This window comes from Sinocyclocheilus anshuiensis, unplaced genomic scaffold, assembly GCF_001515605.1.
Source record: "Sinocyclocheilus anshuiensis isolate Anshui unplaced genomic scaffold, SAMN03320099.WGS_v1.1 scaffold288, whole genome shotgun sequence".
In the NCBI taxonomy this organism is placed as follows: Eukaryota; Metazoa; Chordata; class Actinopteri; order Cypriniformes; family Cyprinidae; genus Sinocyclocheilus; species Sinocyclocheilus anshuiensis.
In genome coordinates, this window is record NW_015558570.1 from 218,021 (window position 1) to 232,134 (window position 14,114).

The following is a 14,114-nucleotide window of genomic DNA, read 5'->3' on the forward strand; positions in this document are numbered from 1 at the left end:
GTACGTGTGGAAGAATTGACAATAAAGCAGACTTGTCTTGACTTGATTTAACAAGAAACACTTAGAGGTTTAGTTGATAAACCATAGTTGATTTATAAAATTCAAATGATTGATTTTAAAATTTAATATACAAATATAAAAAATAGTGGTTTTTGTATTTCTATTTTTTTAAATTAAAATAATAGTTTAATAACTAGAAAACATTTCTACATGTCAGTTAACAGAAACTTAAGTCTTACTCAACAAGAAACACTCAGCATTTAACAGTTGGCTAACATAAAACATTTGCAACCATTTAGATTGCAAAGCTTATATAATGCCATAATAATAGTAATTATGTATTATTTATAGTTAATTATAAACTATAATATTTTTGTAATGACTATAAAACTTGTAATATTTATAAAATAAATGTATACAATTAAAATACACATTAAATATAGTTTAATAACAAGAAATTACATCTACACATCAGTTAACTGACACTTCAACATAATAACAGCATCTACTTTACATTGAAGATTGTCTTATGTAAAGCAGGTGCAACTTCCGTAAAGTGATATTGAGTTCAACTATATCATTTGAGAAGTGAAGTCATTAATGCAACCCAGATCTTATTTTTGCTGTAAAAAGAACATTTAATAATTGCAGGAACACATCAGTTTTCAAAACAAACACAAGTGGCAAGACCAAGGCAGTTTCTTCTTCATGTAAGCTGGACAATAACTTGTTATTGTTGTTTATTTCGTGCATGGCGGTACAGACTAGTCAGTAGCATTCAAAAACAGACTTAAATGCTGAATGTTATTATAACAGCATAATAAAATCAGTGGGATCGTAATTAATCTTGGCGCCAATTGACGACATATGGGGACACTCACCATTGTTGGAGGTATTCCGAGGGGGCATGAGGCAAAGATCCATAGAGCCTTTCATCCATCTCTACGGGATTTAACGTTACTTAAATAAATCAATATTTGTGTTCATTTCAACAGCAAGTTCAGTGGTATTCTCACAGGGGAATATTTAGAACCAACCCTTTTACTTATAGCTTACTTATAGATTATTTTATAGTTCTATAATGAATAGGTTCAATTACACATAAATGCATTCCTAAATTTAGTGAATATCGAAACATATCCAGCCGGGTCTGGCTAAAGTGTATAAACCAGATCAGAAAAGGTTCGGTGTGCTGGATTGTAAACACCACTATTTTCCACACTAAGTTACTATTTTGCCACAGTCGGTAGTTTAAACTGCGGTACTCAGCGAACTAAACTACATTGAGTAATTACATATTAACTCAGCAGGACAAATGCAGGTAAAGGGCTAAGATCCTTTTTTTTTTTCATAAACAAAAAAAAACGACATATGTGATACTGTTAGCATGTTCGGCTAACACTGGCCTAGTGTGCTAATTCATTGAGTACAATGAATGCTGGTCGCTAGCCAACTGTGCAGCGCGCTTCTCTCGACATAAAATGCATTTCCATAGTGTTATTAATCAAATCAAGCTCTTATTTGTTAAATGAATACATACCGTTGTGATATGATTAGAACGATAGTCCACTGGAATGTTGATTTTTCTCGTTTTAGGAACAAAACCGGTGAAAGCAAAGATGAGACCAACAGCGAGAAATCGATTTGACAGTGGAGCGTACCAAAGCACCAATACTAGGGGTGTGTTGGGCACAGTATGCCTTTTTCTTCCGTTAAATGTAAAAATAAAAACAAATAAATCATAATTTAAGTTTTACCATACCTATATCTAATGTAAAAACTAAAAACGTATTGCAGGCTTTTAGTTTTATCTTAATTTGAATGGTGATGAAAAACTGCACCCCTCTTAAGTTAATAGTATGACCTTCGTCTCCTGTGACATTTAAACTATTCAAAGCGTGCTTTCTATTGGCTGCGCTTCAATTAATAAGAAATGCCCGTTTCCAGTGTCAAAATAAAGCTTTTAAGTATAAAGTTCTGTGTGGCCACTTGCATCTGGTATTTCTGTAAATTAACGCAATACATTTTTCTTTTTTGATTTCTCAACAACGAAGATTATCGCGGCTTTTATTTCAGACATATTAGAACGTTTTGTGTTTTAATTTTAATAATAACTAATACACATGGCTTTTTTAATATTGCTTTTATTTGGCCCTTAAACCGTTCCATTAGTAATACATAGATACATATAAAAAATAAAACACAGCGTACAAAATGACAAACATAGTACATCATTTTTACAGCAAAAATGAAGCTGGATTATGATGTAACAAAACAGGTATAAATGGTACTAAACAGTTATGCATACTGATTGCAAAATAACAAAATTCTAAAAAGTCTAAAAACAGCATTCAAAATGAGGTAAATTGAGTGATCTGTATTCAATAAGCACCATAAGGCGGGACTGAGCATGCCATCTGCAATACTACTATAAATAATCCATGCACATGCACACAGTGATAAACCTCTGCCAGAGTCCAGCTGTGGTTTGCATTAGGAATTTGCTCCACTGAAATACTCATTGAAATATGTGAGTGTCAAATAATCCCCACAATCACAAAATAACTTCAGTAAATGGAAACTATTTAAACAAAAAGAGTTAACATACACTACTGTTCAAAAGTTTGAATTACATTTTTTTTTTTTAAAGAAGTCCCTTATGCTCACCAAGGCTGCATTTGTTTGACCCAAAATACAGTAAAAACAGTAATATTGTGAAATATTATTACAATTTAAAATAACTGTTTTCTATCTGAATATATTTTAAAATGTAATTTATTACAGTGATGCAAAGCTGAATTTTCAGCATCATTACTCCAGTCTTCAGTGTCACATGATCCTTCAGAAATCATTATAATATGCTGATTTGCTGCTCAAGTAATACTTCCTATTATTATCAATGTAGACAAACAGTGAAAAAACAGTGCTGCTTAACATTTGTGTTCAGCATTTATTTGAAATAGAAATCTTTTTAACATTATACATGTCTTTACTATCACTTTTAAATCAAATGAATGCATACTTGCTGAATAAAAGGATTAAGTCCTTTAAGAAAAAAAAAAAAATCTTACTAACCCCAAACCTTTGAACGGTAGTGTATGACTGAAGTTTCCTTAAAAGGATAAAAACAGAGGCACAAGATTAACAAATGTCTCAATCTGAAAGTCTCATGTTCAGTCAAGTTAACAAATCTTCGTTACACACACACACACACACACAAATCACATACATTAAATTATTTGGGTAACAACTCAGAATCAATCACTCAGAAACAGCCAAAACATTTAAAATATTAAACAAAACAATTTAAAAAAACATTTTAGTTGGTCCTTCTCAGTACATACAACTTTTCTCAGGCTGTTCAGTTGTTGTTGCTACATCTGATGTCTGGAATCTGGTCTGCAAACGGCTGCATTGTCCACCAGTTGTCCGATACCTGGTCTAGAGAGTTTTGACCATTATTACAAGCACCTGACACATAAAAACTGTAAATTGTTCATATTCTTTCTGTACACAATATTTGTATACCCATATTTGTAGAAGGATGGACCCCAAATGCTTGCTGTGGTTCTCTTTGTGATCCATGGGCACAGGTCTCCTCATACTCAGGGTCATGCTGCTCTTCTTTGATTGGCAATTTTTTGGCATCCTCTAGAATAAACAATGACAAATTACGTTGGTTAACAACATATATTTTGTTATACACAGTCTTCAATTGTGAATCTCTTCACCTTTGGCCAGAGTCAGATCAAATGTGTAGGTTGTCTCTTGGATCTCTTGAGTCCTCACCACTCCCTTCATTTGATCCCTGAGCTCTTTTAACTTGATGAAGAAGTGCACTTTGTCCTGAGCACGAGGAAAATGGGAACAGCGTGGGCTTGATGATGGCATCAGATAGCAAACCTGGACAAAAGAAGCTCATATCTAATCAATATGCAACTATGAACAGGAGCATTAAACTATCAACAAAGATAATCGTACCGTCTCCGTTTCTGGGACTTTGTAAGGCTGCAATCCGAACTCTAAGTTCTTAGCCTTTACTCCAAAAATCTCCTTGCAAAATATTTCATAAATACCTGAAATATCAAACGGGATTAACTTGCATCATAAATAAGAGTTTAGACTTAAATCGATAGCAAATCAATGACTTACATTTTCCATTGAACACAGCGATTAAAGGTCTGTATTTCTGGAGCTTTTCCAAAAGCTGGTGGCCACCTTCACGGATCTCTTTGCTGCAAACCAACACTCAAAATATTCACATGTATTCACATCAAGCATCTTCTTGGGACTAAACATCAAATTAGGACATGAAGCTGATTTTTTTAGGTGCAGTCACATTAGCGAAATGTCTGCAAAATTTCCATTGTTTCAAACTTTCCAAAAAGGTCCATTGTCTATTGTCAGTGGTGTATTAAAAAAATGAAGCTTTGTTCACACAGAAAATCACTTTCAAACTAAGCAGCTTGAACCTGTTACGTCCTCGCACAAAATGACTGAATTTCATCTGCGAAATTTGCAGAACAACCATTAATATAACCACACCTTTTACAGGGATAATGTAAATGTTAAGCTCTTACTTTGATAGTTCTTTACTCCCAGGTGTAGTCCTCTCCACCATATTGGTGAAACCAATGCCATACCGTTCAGGTAGTGTCTCATCGTGCATGTGGTTGAGCTGTTCATCAGTCAGCCCGGAAAGAAATAAGCACTTCCCTATGAGACATTCAACAAACAATAAGACAAACATAAATATATAAATATTCTTCACAAAAAAGAAATCAGCTGAATAATACATACAAAAATGGTTCCCAGGATTTGGATAATGCCTTCCCTTGTAGGCTGACAACAGTCCAGGATTGATGCCGATCTGTAAAATTAGCAATGACTTTATACAAACAAACCAACAGATAAATATAAATATATACAAATTTGCATTAAAATGTCATACAGTAAATATATATATAATAAATATTAATGATATCATTTATTCATATTTATTCATTTATATCAATATTAAAATTCATATCATTTATTAATATATAAATTTAAAAAAACTTGCTGACTACAAGTTTTATACAAAACAGAATCTTACAATCAGCATGTCAAGATTATGTGTGATGACGTCTGGCAGCTTTCTAGCCATGACCTCCTCCACGGACATCCCGTTGAACCGATTTAACATCCTCTTCGCTTTCTTGGCAGACTCTTCAGCTTCTGTCTTTTCCTTTCCTTCACCTTTTAGAGGCCTTCCCCTTTTCTTTCCTTTTGCTGGAGTCATTGGAAGGGCTGTAAACCAGATGTTTAATAAGTTGCAGAAACATCCCAGTTAGACGCACTGTGAGGATGGAAAAGGTTGTACCTGGTGGTTGGGCAGAGAGTTGCTGAGGCTGTTGAGGTTGTTCCAGATATGGATCTTGATGCACTGCTAAATCAGTCATGATTTTGTCCTCCACAGGTCTCTCTGCGTATTGGGCGGCATTAATCATCTGTTGGTGCTGCGGCACCTGCTCTGGCTGGTACTGCTGAGGATTGGTTTGGTACCTGAGAAAACAAAATTACAAAGACACTGCACTTACTTCAAAAGCTATGGTAATAATCTGATCTCCTTGTCAGTGTTCACACATTTAACATACATCTTCATATACCATTTTGAGAGCATTTGTTGCAATCACAGTATACAAATCTCTTTTATTTAAAACATTTAAGAAAGCAACTCTTTGGGGATCTTTTCGGGCTGGGCAAACTCACCAGTACTGAAGATAATCCATAGGGGCCGTCAGAGATGAATACTGCCTTTCTTCCATCTTAATTGGTGGTCTTACTTTAATAGATTAATATTCATGTTTATGTTACTGATATGCCAGCTGGTAAACCACACCTCCCTTTGTTTAATCTCTTCTTTTACATCTGTCCTATTATGCTTAGCTTATCAATTAAACGTCACAGGATAACATGACATACTAATTTTATCTAGAAACATACACATTTCAAAGACTATTCAACCTGTCGTGAGCAACACTGTGGTATGCAGCGAACTAGCTCATTACACTCAATAAGCTAAGAGCTGTTTGTGGACCACTGACCGAATACAAGCATTAAAATCACTCGTTTCGTCACATACAGGTATATTTCTCTGCGTTAGGATTATGAATCTTACCTGCCATACATATTCTTCAGACCTTTTCTGACACATACCAGTATTTAGTGCAGAAGAGTATGAGCTAAATGCTGCTACACATGATGAATGAAGCCGCTGTAGGTAAAAATGTCAACAAAGGTAAAGGCCAAGTTCAAAATAAAAGTCCCTAATTTAACGCATGATTGAACGATACAGTTACATAGTTTTTGGATTTAGCGCTTTTAATTTTATCTATTTATTACAGACAACTAGTAAAAAAAATATATAATTTTAAAACATTAAAACGAGATACCATTCGTGCCGAACTTGAATCCATACTTCTATACTTTTAACCTTTAGTTTTTATAATGGCTGATTTCACATGGTTGGACTCAACCATTATTACAAAAGGGAGGTCACGTTTTTCTCTTCATACATTTATATAAAACGCATTTTATGGTGTACAGAAAATTACCAGTGTTCAATTAAGTTTTATTATTGTTTGAGTTTTATCGGTTTCATTTCTTTCCATCAATTGCTTAGTGAAATTAGGGCAAACCATTCATTGTTGTGGTCCCTATGATAAAAGTGATTTACAGAGTTCCAAAGCGAACACGTGAGACATGTAACAAGAACTGCTGAATGTCGTGCGTGCAACGAAACCTGTAATGTTCTTTCGATTATAACCTGATTATAACATAACAAGGTTAATATATGCCTCTCCAGATTTGATCCTGCTTAATGTGGGAATTATAATACTGTTTTTATATAATGGCACATATGCTTCATTTGCCGCTACGTTTAAGATAGCTAGCAGTGATAAAATGACCTTATAGCAAAAAGTGATTAAACTGACTGATAAAATACTTATCTATGTCACATAAAATGCTTAAGTGTTTATTATTTATTTTTTTGAGTTGCATTTAAATAAGCTTTGATTGACCTATATGAAACTGTGTATTTAGACTAGCTGTGTTGATTTAAACATGAAAATAATAATGACTTTTTGTTATTATTGTCATTTTGATATAATTTTATGAATAATCTAATAATATTTGTTGTTGTTATTTCAAATAGTCATTAAATAATTTAATTGTTGGTAATGGGTTAACATTACCCAACATTTCCTTTCTATTTAAATATTAACAGAGCAATTAGAAGGGCAATTATAACTTTTTTCTTTCTTTAGGTACAAATTAATTTAATTTAATTGGCAGAACATTTGTCAGCCAGCTGGGTTTTAAGGATGCCAGCAGGTGTATCGTGGCCAAGATATCTACGGATGTTTGCAGCCAGTGTGTTGTCAATGTTTGCTGGAGCACAGGTTGTGCATCAGTATTACCGTCCTGATTTAGTAAGTTTCCAAATCAGATAGTGTGCTTTTTTTATTTGTTTAGGTGTTTGTGCAACCTAGATATTTAGCTGTAAATGTAAATTGCAATTTTCAACCCATTTTATTTCTGTAATTTAACTTTAGAGGTTTTATTTTTTTAATTTATTGATAGATCCATTGAATTACATGCACCAATGAATTGTTCTCAATAAGTCCAGAAATGTGCATTTTGAAAGCAAATTGGGTACATTTACAGTCATGTTGACTGTAAACATTAAGTACAGTATAAACAATGTTTTGTTTTTTTGTTTTTTCTTACATTATAGACCATTCCAGACGTCCCACCAAAGCCTGGAGAACTGCAAACAGAACTTCTTGGCTTGAAAGAAGGACAGACAGACTCTGCATCTCCGAAACAATGACCCATTGATTTGTTTTTCTTAACTAACGTGCAAAGCCTAACTGATGATACAAAATTAATTTTATTCTGTGAATAAAGCTATTTATACAAACGTGTAATGTATCTTAATTTGTCATATAAAATACTTTGTAACTCTACACTCTGTAACAGTTATTTATTTGTAAATTTTCAGTTTTTGCGTATTATAGCTTTATTCAGAATTTCTCTAACCAGATCTTTTATTACTTAATTTAAGGGGGAAAATAAATTAGATAATTATTAAAAATATAACTGTTCTCTGGGTTTTCATCTCTGAATTTTTTTAATAGTTGCTATTTTTGTTACTCTTGACTTTTATTATGAAAATACCTGTCAACGTGCAAACGGTAAGCGTGTGTATATTTGAGACTGTATTGTAGAGAATGTGTAGCTCCAGTAAAGGACATATTGAAGGATTGCTGGGAATATGGGAAAAATAAAATCAAAAGTTTTGGTTGGACAGCAACTAGAGATGCTACGATTTTGGGTATTACAGAAATCTCAGTCCCTCTTGTAATATCGAATATTCCTCCTTGGTTGCTTCCTATGCCTCAAGTAGATTTTCATCTACTATATATGTATGGAAAGCCGTTTTAACATTTAACCTATAAACCGCACTAGTAGCTAATTTAACATTACTAGTACTTATTTTTTAGATACTAGTATCTTTTCCATTAAGTACTAGTACTTATTAATTAACTACTAGTGCTTATTCTTTAGGTACTAGTGCTTATTCTTTAGGTACTAGTGTCTTTTGTAAAGTTACTAGTACTTATTCATTAGATACTAGTACTTAATCATTAGATACTAACATGCAAACTGCCAAACAAATAATGACACAAAGAGGAAAATAACGGTTAAAATAATGTGTCTTGTCGCATCCTGCCACTAGAGGTCACTCGTACAATGACCAATAAACACATAAGGCTACTATATAAAAAAAATCAGAGGTGGCCAAAGTAATCCACTGCGTCGTTCAGTGGATCAGATGTCGGGAGTAAGACAACTGCTATGTTCAATTATTTACATCCAACAACAAAGGCAGCGGCTATTTGCACTAAGTGAGATTTTACACTAAGTGAAAATAGCAGTATTTTTTGTGATATGCTATTTACACTAAGTGCAAATAGCTATAGATTATATTTTACACTGTTAAAATAGCAGGATTTTCTGCTGTTTTACTAATTGCAAATAGTGGCAATTATCTGCACCTTGGTATTGTAATACATTATAAAACAGTATGCAATAATAACTTATTGAGTGTAAATTTTAATTCAAATTATTAAATGGATTCCACCTTATTGGAACAAAAGCCCTCCCTACACCTACCCTAACCCTACCCGATACTTTATTTTCAACTTTTTGATTATTTACTTCATTTTTATTAAAAATAAATGCTTTTCTGATGTGATTTGAAATTTGAAAAGGGAGAAAAAAAAGTTCGCCAAAAGGCAGATTCGAAACCGGGTCGACCGCGTCAGAAGGAGCACAGTACATGCCTTACCATCTGCGCCACTGAAGTTAATAGTTTGTAGCCGTCTTTTGTAATGAAAAATAAAATACAATCACACATAGGTGGGTGGAGTTAGTGTAAATAGCCTCTGCCAACAAGGCGGGCTATTTGCACTTAGTGTAAATAGACACTCCGAACAAGAAAACACCGGTCATTTTGTTTTACTGACTGACTAACACTCCTTTATTGATCTCTTTATTGAATAATTACTTATAATTAATATATATTCGAGAGTAAATATTGTGATTTCAGAGAGATTTGACAAGTCTAATTGAAGAGAACATGATATTAACGGAGAAGTTTTTGTTTATGGACCAAAAGAGAGAGAAGCACATCATCTTAATTCAGTGGTAAGAAATGAATGTAATGTTATTCTAGTTAAAGTCAAATAAATGTTATTCATTTTAATGTCTGTAAAAATAAAATTCTCATTTTTAAAACCCAGTATGATTAGAAAGTAGAATTTAAATGTCATAATAATACTAGCGGTTGTTTTATTTATTTATGGAATTGGGTTTTGTTTTTGTTTGTTTTTTTGGGTTCCTTTTTCCCTCTTTCCCGTTAATGCTTCACACTCCAGTCCAGTTGGTGGCGGTAATACACCATAAGTTGGCTTGTCAACCACCATAAAATCGTACAAGAAGAAGAAGAAGAAGAATGTATAGCTGAACGCACTCGTCTGTCAAACAGAAGGCAGCTCTGGTGCGGGGAAATATGCCGACCTTGTCCTTGCCACTTTCAAACCTGCTTAGAAATAAGGAGAGTTTTAAGAGGCTGATCGCGCACTTTAAGTATTTGCACACTAGAAGAGGAATATGGACGGTCAACACCAGCTCGCCGTGGATCTCGAGCTCCCGGGGACCGAAATCTGCTCTCGTGTCCTGGAGACAGGTTCCTGTGGGACAGCTGACAGCAGGGGACATGTGCACCAGCTCCAGTGAGGACAAGACCAGCTGGCTCTGGTCTATTTACAATGAAACCAAACAGCAAACGCAAGGTTAGTTTAGATTCATGTTACAGAAATTCCTCTCAAGACGCTGGTCATCTGTCAAAGGGCAAGAAGGCACTTTGGATGTTGTATATTGACCATCCATGAATACTTTTTTCAGTTTTTTTGTCCTAGTATTAACCTACATTAGGCTGTATTATATTATATAGGCTCTAAGATTTTAGTTATTTATTAAAGTGATATGCTGATTACTCTATGTTGTGATTGGACATCATGCTGTTGTATGAATATAATACATTTATGTACTTGAGAACCAATTTTTTATAATACGTTTTTATTCACATCTATAATTGTTTGTAATACATTTGTGTACCTGCATAATAATATACAATTTTATAAAGAGAGAGCTGCCCGGACTATAAAATGAAGTCATTAGTACCAAATGTTATTATTATATTAACATACTATTGTAGTATTTATCAATATATTTAAAATTCTCTTTTTTTTAGTAATGTTTTATGGTTATCATTATATCTAAACGTCTATGTAGCTTGAATACATTTTTATTTCAGTTTCAAATTTTAGAATTTCAACTATGACTTATTTTATTTAGGTTGGATGCCAAGGAAGCTTTTTAATTAAATTTACATTTTCATTTAATATTTGTATTTTATTTTGTTTCAGCTTTATTTTAATATTTTTATTAATTTAATTAATAAAAATATTTTAAGTAGTTTTCATTTTAAGTTAACAATAATACTGGCCATTACATGAAAACCATGCAGGAATATTCACATACAAAGATTTACTTTTCATAATTAATGTCTCACTACAGGTTCATCAGTAATCATTTTAGTTCCGTTTTCAATTCAATTTTCAATTCAATTCAAGTTTATTTGTATAGCGCTTTTCACGATACAAATTGTTGCAAAGCAACTTTACAGCAAATTAAGTTTCTAAGATATTTAGGTAGTATAATTAGAACTTAAAGGGTCAATTATTTATTAACACACAAATGTTTTTTCCCCCACAGATTTAATTCCTGTCATATCAAACAACTTCGTGAACCCAGACACCATCTTTGCTAATAATCAGATGAGTCTGCAGGACATTGAGATCTATGGCTTTGACTATGATTACACACTGGCATTCTACTCCAGTCACCTTCACACACTCATATTCAACATCGCCCGAGACATCCTCATCGATGAGCACAGGGTGAGTGACCCAAGACCTCATTTATGTATATATAATATTGTAAGAATGATGAAATCCATCAAAAGTGGCACAGAAATTACACCCTTAAAACCAGGATATTTTTAGTTTCAGCAAATTAATGTTTTCTGAATATCTTGTCTCTTTCTGTCCCCATAACAGTATCCCGAGGGACTGAAGGAATATGATTATATGCCGAATTTTGTGATTCGTGGTCTGCACTATGATGTACAGAAGGTAGGTGTCCAGTCCTGATCTACTGTAGATGCATTTTTCATGGGTTTTGGCTAACCTGTCAATCTCCTCTGCTTACTAGGCCTTACTGATGAAGATTGATGCCTTTCATTATATCCAGCTGGGTACAGTGTACAGGTAGAGTGCAACAAACAATCTACAATAATATTTTTTACTATTTTATGCATTATTATTAATATCAGGAAGGATATGTTCTCTTATTGTCATTTGAATGTTTCTATAGGGGTCTTAATCCTGTGCCAGAAAAGGAGGTCATTGCGATGTACGAGGGCTCCCATGTACCCCTCGAGATCATGAGTGACTTCTATGGCAAGGTCTCTAAGCTTGAAGTCTTTTGCTTGTCAAGAGTTTTGTTTGAGAGCCTAAAAATGTGGTCACATTAGCAACATTTTGACAACATTTAGCATGAAAAATAGTGTAGCGATGTAAGAAGCACAGCTCACACAGAAGTCACTTTCAAATCGAGCAGCTTTCTGTTGGTCAACGGAGTGAATTGGCATGACCAACTTGAATGCATTACGAAATCTGCTTGGACAAATCTTTTGCCTTAATGTGAAATTCACAATTGCATGCATTCCTATTGAAATGACTGGATTTCGCCATGAAAATTTGCTGAACATCAGTAAATGTGACCACCCTTAAAACAGCTTTTTCAATCTGTCCGTATAGAGCTCTCACGGTCACACCATGAAGCAGTTCATGGATATCTTCTCCCTGCCAGAAATGACGCTGCTATCATGCGTTAATGACTACTTCTTGAAGCACAACATCGACTATGAGCCTGTTCATCTTTATAAAGACGTCAAGGTACAGTTGTTCCTCCAAGCGTGTTATGTGTCAGAGCAGAACTCACCTTATGATTCAAAAATCAAGATTACCTTCACCAATATCAGTTTCTACGGAAACCGAATGCTGTTGTATTTAGGGTACCACAGATGTCAGAAAGCACAGGATCCCTTGAGCTCACATTTTGGATAAATATGGCTCCTGAAGGTGCTATTTAAGTTCGTAGTGAGCGGCATGGAAAGGAACGGTCTAATTTTAGAGGAACTGTTTGGATGCGCCATCTGTGCTACGTGCCTGGAGAGAAGCAGGGTTACAGATGGTCAAATGTCTTTTATTGGGTCTGAAGATCAGTGTAATTACTAAAAGACGCACACCATTGCTCTTACATTTAGTCCTGCCCATAATTATGAATTAACAAGTCTCAAAGGACATGTGACTGTGCCCAGATGAAATGACTGAGAGTTTTCACAGGAGGTGTCTGGCAGTGCGTCAGGGCTTTGTGTGTTGTTTTAGTGCAGAACATTGATGTTACATTGGCTTTGATGTTCTGCATCTGGTCTGTTTCTCTATTCCCAGGAGGCCATAGGAGATGTCCATGTCAGAGGGATTATGTATCGAGCGGTAGAGGCTGATATCGGTAATTTTCAGAGTTCTTACCTGGACATGCATGCAGACCTCATTAAAGCTCGAGAGATCTGAACACATTTGAACAAATCAGAGTTATAACATGACATAGTCATGGGAATTGTATAATAATGACAATAAATATGTGTTTGTAAAGTACTGTATAAAAATTAATAATACACTGAACAAAATTATAAACGCAACACTTTTGTTTTTGCCTCCATTTTTCATGAGCTGAACTCAAAGATCTAAGACTTTTTCTATGTACACAAAAGGCCTATTTCTCTCAAATATTGTTCACAAATCTGTCTAAATCTGTGTTGGTGAGCGCTTCTCCTTTGCCGAGATAATCCATCCACCTCACAGGTGTGGCATATCAAGATGCTGATTAGACAGCATGATTATTGCACAGGTGTGCCTTAGGCTGGCCACAATAAAAGGCCATTCGAAAATGTGCAGTTTTATCACACAGCACAATGCCACAGATGTCGCAAGTTTTGAGGGAGCGTGCAACTGGCTTGCTGACTGCAGGAATGTCCACCAGAGCTGTTGCCCGTGAATTGAATGTTAATTTCTCTACCATAAGCTGTCTCCAAAGGCGTTTCAGAGAATTTGGCAGAACACACAACTGCAGACCACGTGTAACCACACCAGCCCAGGACCTCCACATTGTTCAGTGTATATTAATATGCAAAAATTAAATATAATAATAATAATAGTATACTGTAATACACAATATAAAGCATAATAATATATAGAAATTCAATTATCAAATAATATTATTTTTATTGTATTTATATTAAATCTATTTTATTAACTATTAGTATTATTATCATAAACAATTGATAAATAATAAATATATAATAATAATAACAACCT

At 34.2% G+C, this 14,114-nt stretch overlaps 4 protein-coding genes across 9 annotated transcripts in view; 2 read left to right on the forward strand and 2 right to left on the reverse strand.

Moving 5' to 3' along the window:
• LOC107679604 (G/T mismatch-specific thymine DNA glycosylase-like) overlaps positions 1–1,666 on the reverse strand; it is a 6,238-nt gene extending 4,572 nt beyond the window's left edge. The window contains exons 1-2 of the mRNA XM_016475201.1: positions 1,541–1,666; positions 882–942 (exon numbers count right to left, since the gene is read on the reverse strand). Of these exons, the coding sequence (XP_016330687.1) occupies positions 882–940 (59 nt within the window). The 5' untranslated portion in view covers positions 941–942; positions 1,541–1,666. The remainder of the gene's footprint in view (positions 1–881; positions 943–1,540) is intronic.
• A 1,417-nt stretch (positions 1,667–3,083) lies between these two features.
• On the reverse strand, positions 3,084–6,252 carry LOC107679582 (G/T mismatch-specific thymine DNA glycosylase-like). Of its 2 annotated transcripts, XM_016475170.1 has the most exons (11): positions 6,161–6,252; positions 5,752–5,824; positions 5,363–5,544; positions 5,096–5,289; positions 4,801–4,870; positions 4,581–4,716; positions 4,153–4,235; positions 3,982–4,076; positions 3,732–3,903; positions 3,529–3,651; positions 3,084–3,441 (listed from the first exon to the last, which is right to left on the reverse strand). In XM_016475170.1, the coding sequence occupies exons 1-11, from the start codon at positions 6,165–6,167 to the stop codon at positions 3,362–3,364; spliced, it is 1,215 nt and encodes a 404-aa protein (XP_016330656.1). In that variant the 5' UTR covers positions 6,168–6,252; the 3' UTR covers positions 3,084–3,361. The 2 variants fall into 2 exon arrangements, with proteins under 2 accessions (XP_016330656.1, XP_016330657.1); XM_016475171.1 differs by lacking the exon at positions 5,752–5,824.
• Positions 6,253–6,739: 487 nt separating this feature from the next.
• On the forward strand, positions 6,740–7,938 carry LOC107679586 (uncharacterized protein C12orf73 homolog). 4 transcript variants are annotated; one of them, XM_016475178.1, is made up of 3 exons: positions 6,740–6,786; positions 7,339–7,475; positions 7,781–7,938. In XM_016475178.1, the coding sequence occupies exons 2-3, from the start codon at positions 7,368–7,370 to the stop codon at positions 7,874–7,876; spliced, it is 204 nt and encodes a 67-aa protein (XP_016330664.1). In that variant the 5' UTR covers positions 6,740–6,786; positions 7,339–7,367; the 3' UTR covers positions 7,877–7,938. The 4 variants fall into 4 exon arrangements, with proteins under 4 accessions (XP_016330664.1, XP_016330662.1, XP_016330661.1 ...); XM_016475176.1 differs by having other exon boundaries at positions 6,744–6,827; positions 7,311–7,475; XM_016475175.1 differs by having other exon boundaries at positions 6,744–6,827.
• A 2,004-nt stretch (positions 7,939–9,942) lies between these two features.
• nt5dc3 (5'-nucleotidase domain containing 3) overlaps positions 9,943–14,114 on the forward strand; it is an 8,813-nt gene continuing 4,641 nt past the window's right edge. For both annotated transcript variants that reach the window (XM_016475238.1, XM_016475239.1), the window contains exons 1-7: positions 9,943–10,403; positions 11,389–11,573; positions 11,733–11,807; positions 11,887–11,942; positions 12,049–12,139; positions 12,495–12,632; positions 13,188–13,248. In XM_016475238.1, the coding sequence (XP_016330724.1) occupies positions 10,121–10,403; positions 11,389–11,573; positions 11,733–11,807; positions 11,887–11,942; positions 12,049–12,139; positions 12,495–12,632; positions 13,188–13,248 (889 nt within the window). In that variant the 5' untranslated portion in view covers positions 9,943–10,120. The remainder of the gene's footprint in view (positions 10,404–11,388; positions 11,574–11,732; positions 11,808–11,886; positions 11,943–12,048; positions 12,140–12,494; positions 12,633–13,187; positions 13,249–14,114) is intronic.

Excerpts from the sequence above, each read along its gene's own strand:
- LOC107679582 (XM_016475170.1), bottom strand. Across the intron at positions 3,904-3,981 it reads AAGTCCCAGAAACGGAGACG|GTTTGCTATCTGATGCCATC; the intron begins GTACGATTATCT and ends TCTTTTGTCCAG. Across the intron at positions 3,442-3,528 it reads CCATCCTTCTACAAATATGG|ACCAGGTATCGGACAACTGG; the intron begins GTATACAAATAT and ends AAAACTCTCTAG.
- LOC107679586 (XM_016475178.1), top strand. The coding sequence starts at position 7,368 with ATGCCAGCAGGTGTATCGTGGCCAAGATATCTACGGATGTTTGCAGCC. Across the intron at positions 7,476-7,780 it reads AGTATTACCGTCCTGATTTA|ACCATTCCAGACGTCCCACC; the intron begins GTAAGTTTCCAA and ends CTTACATTATAG.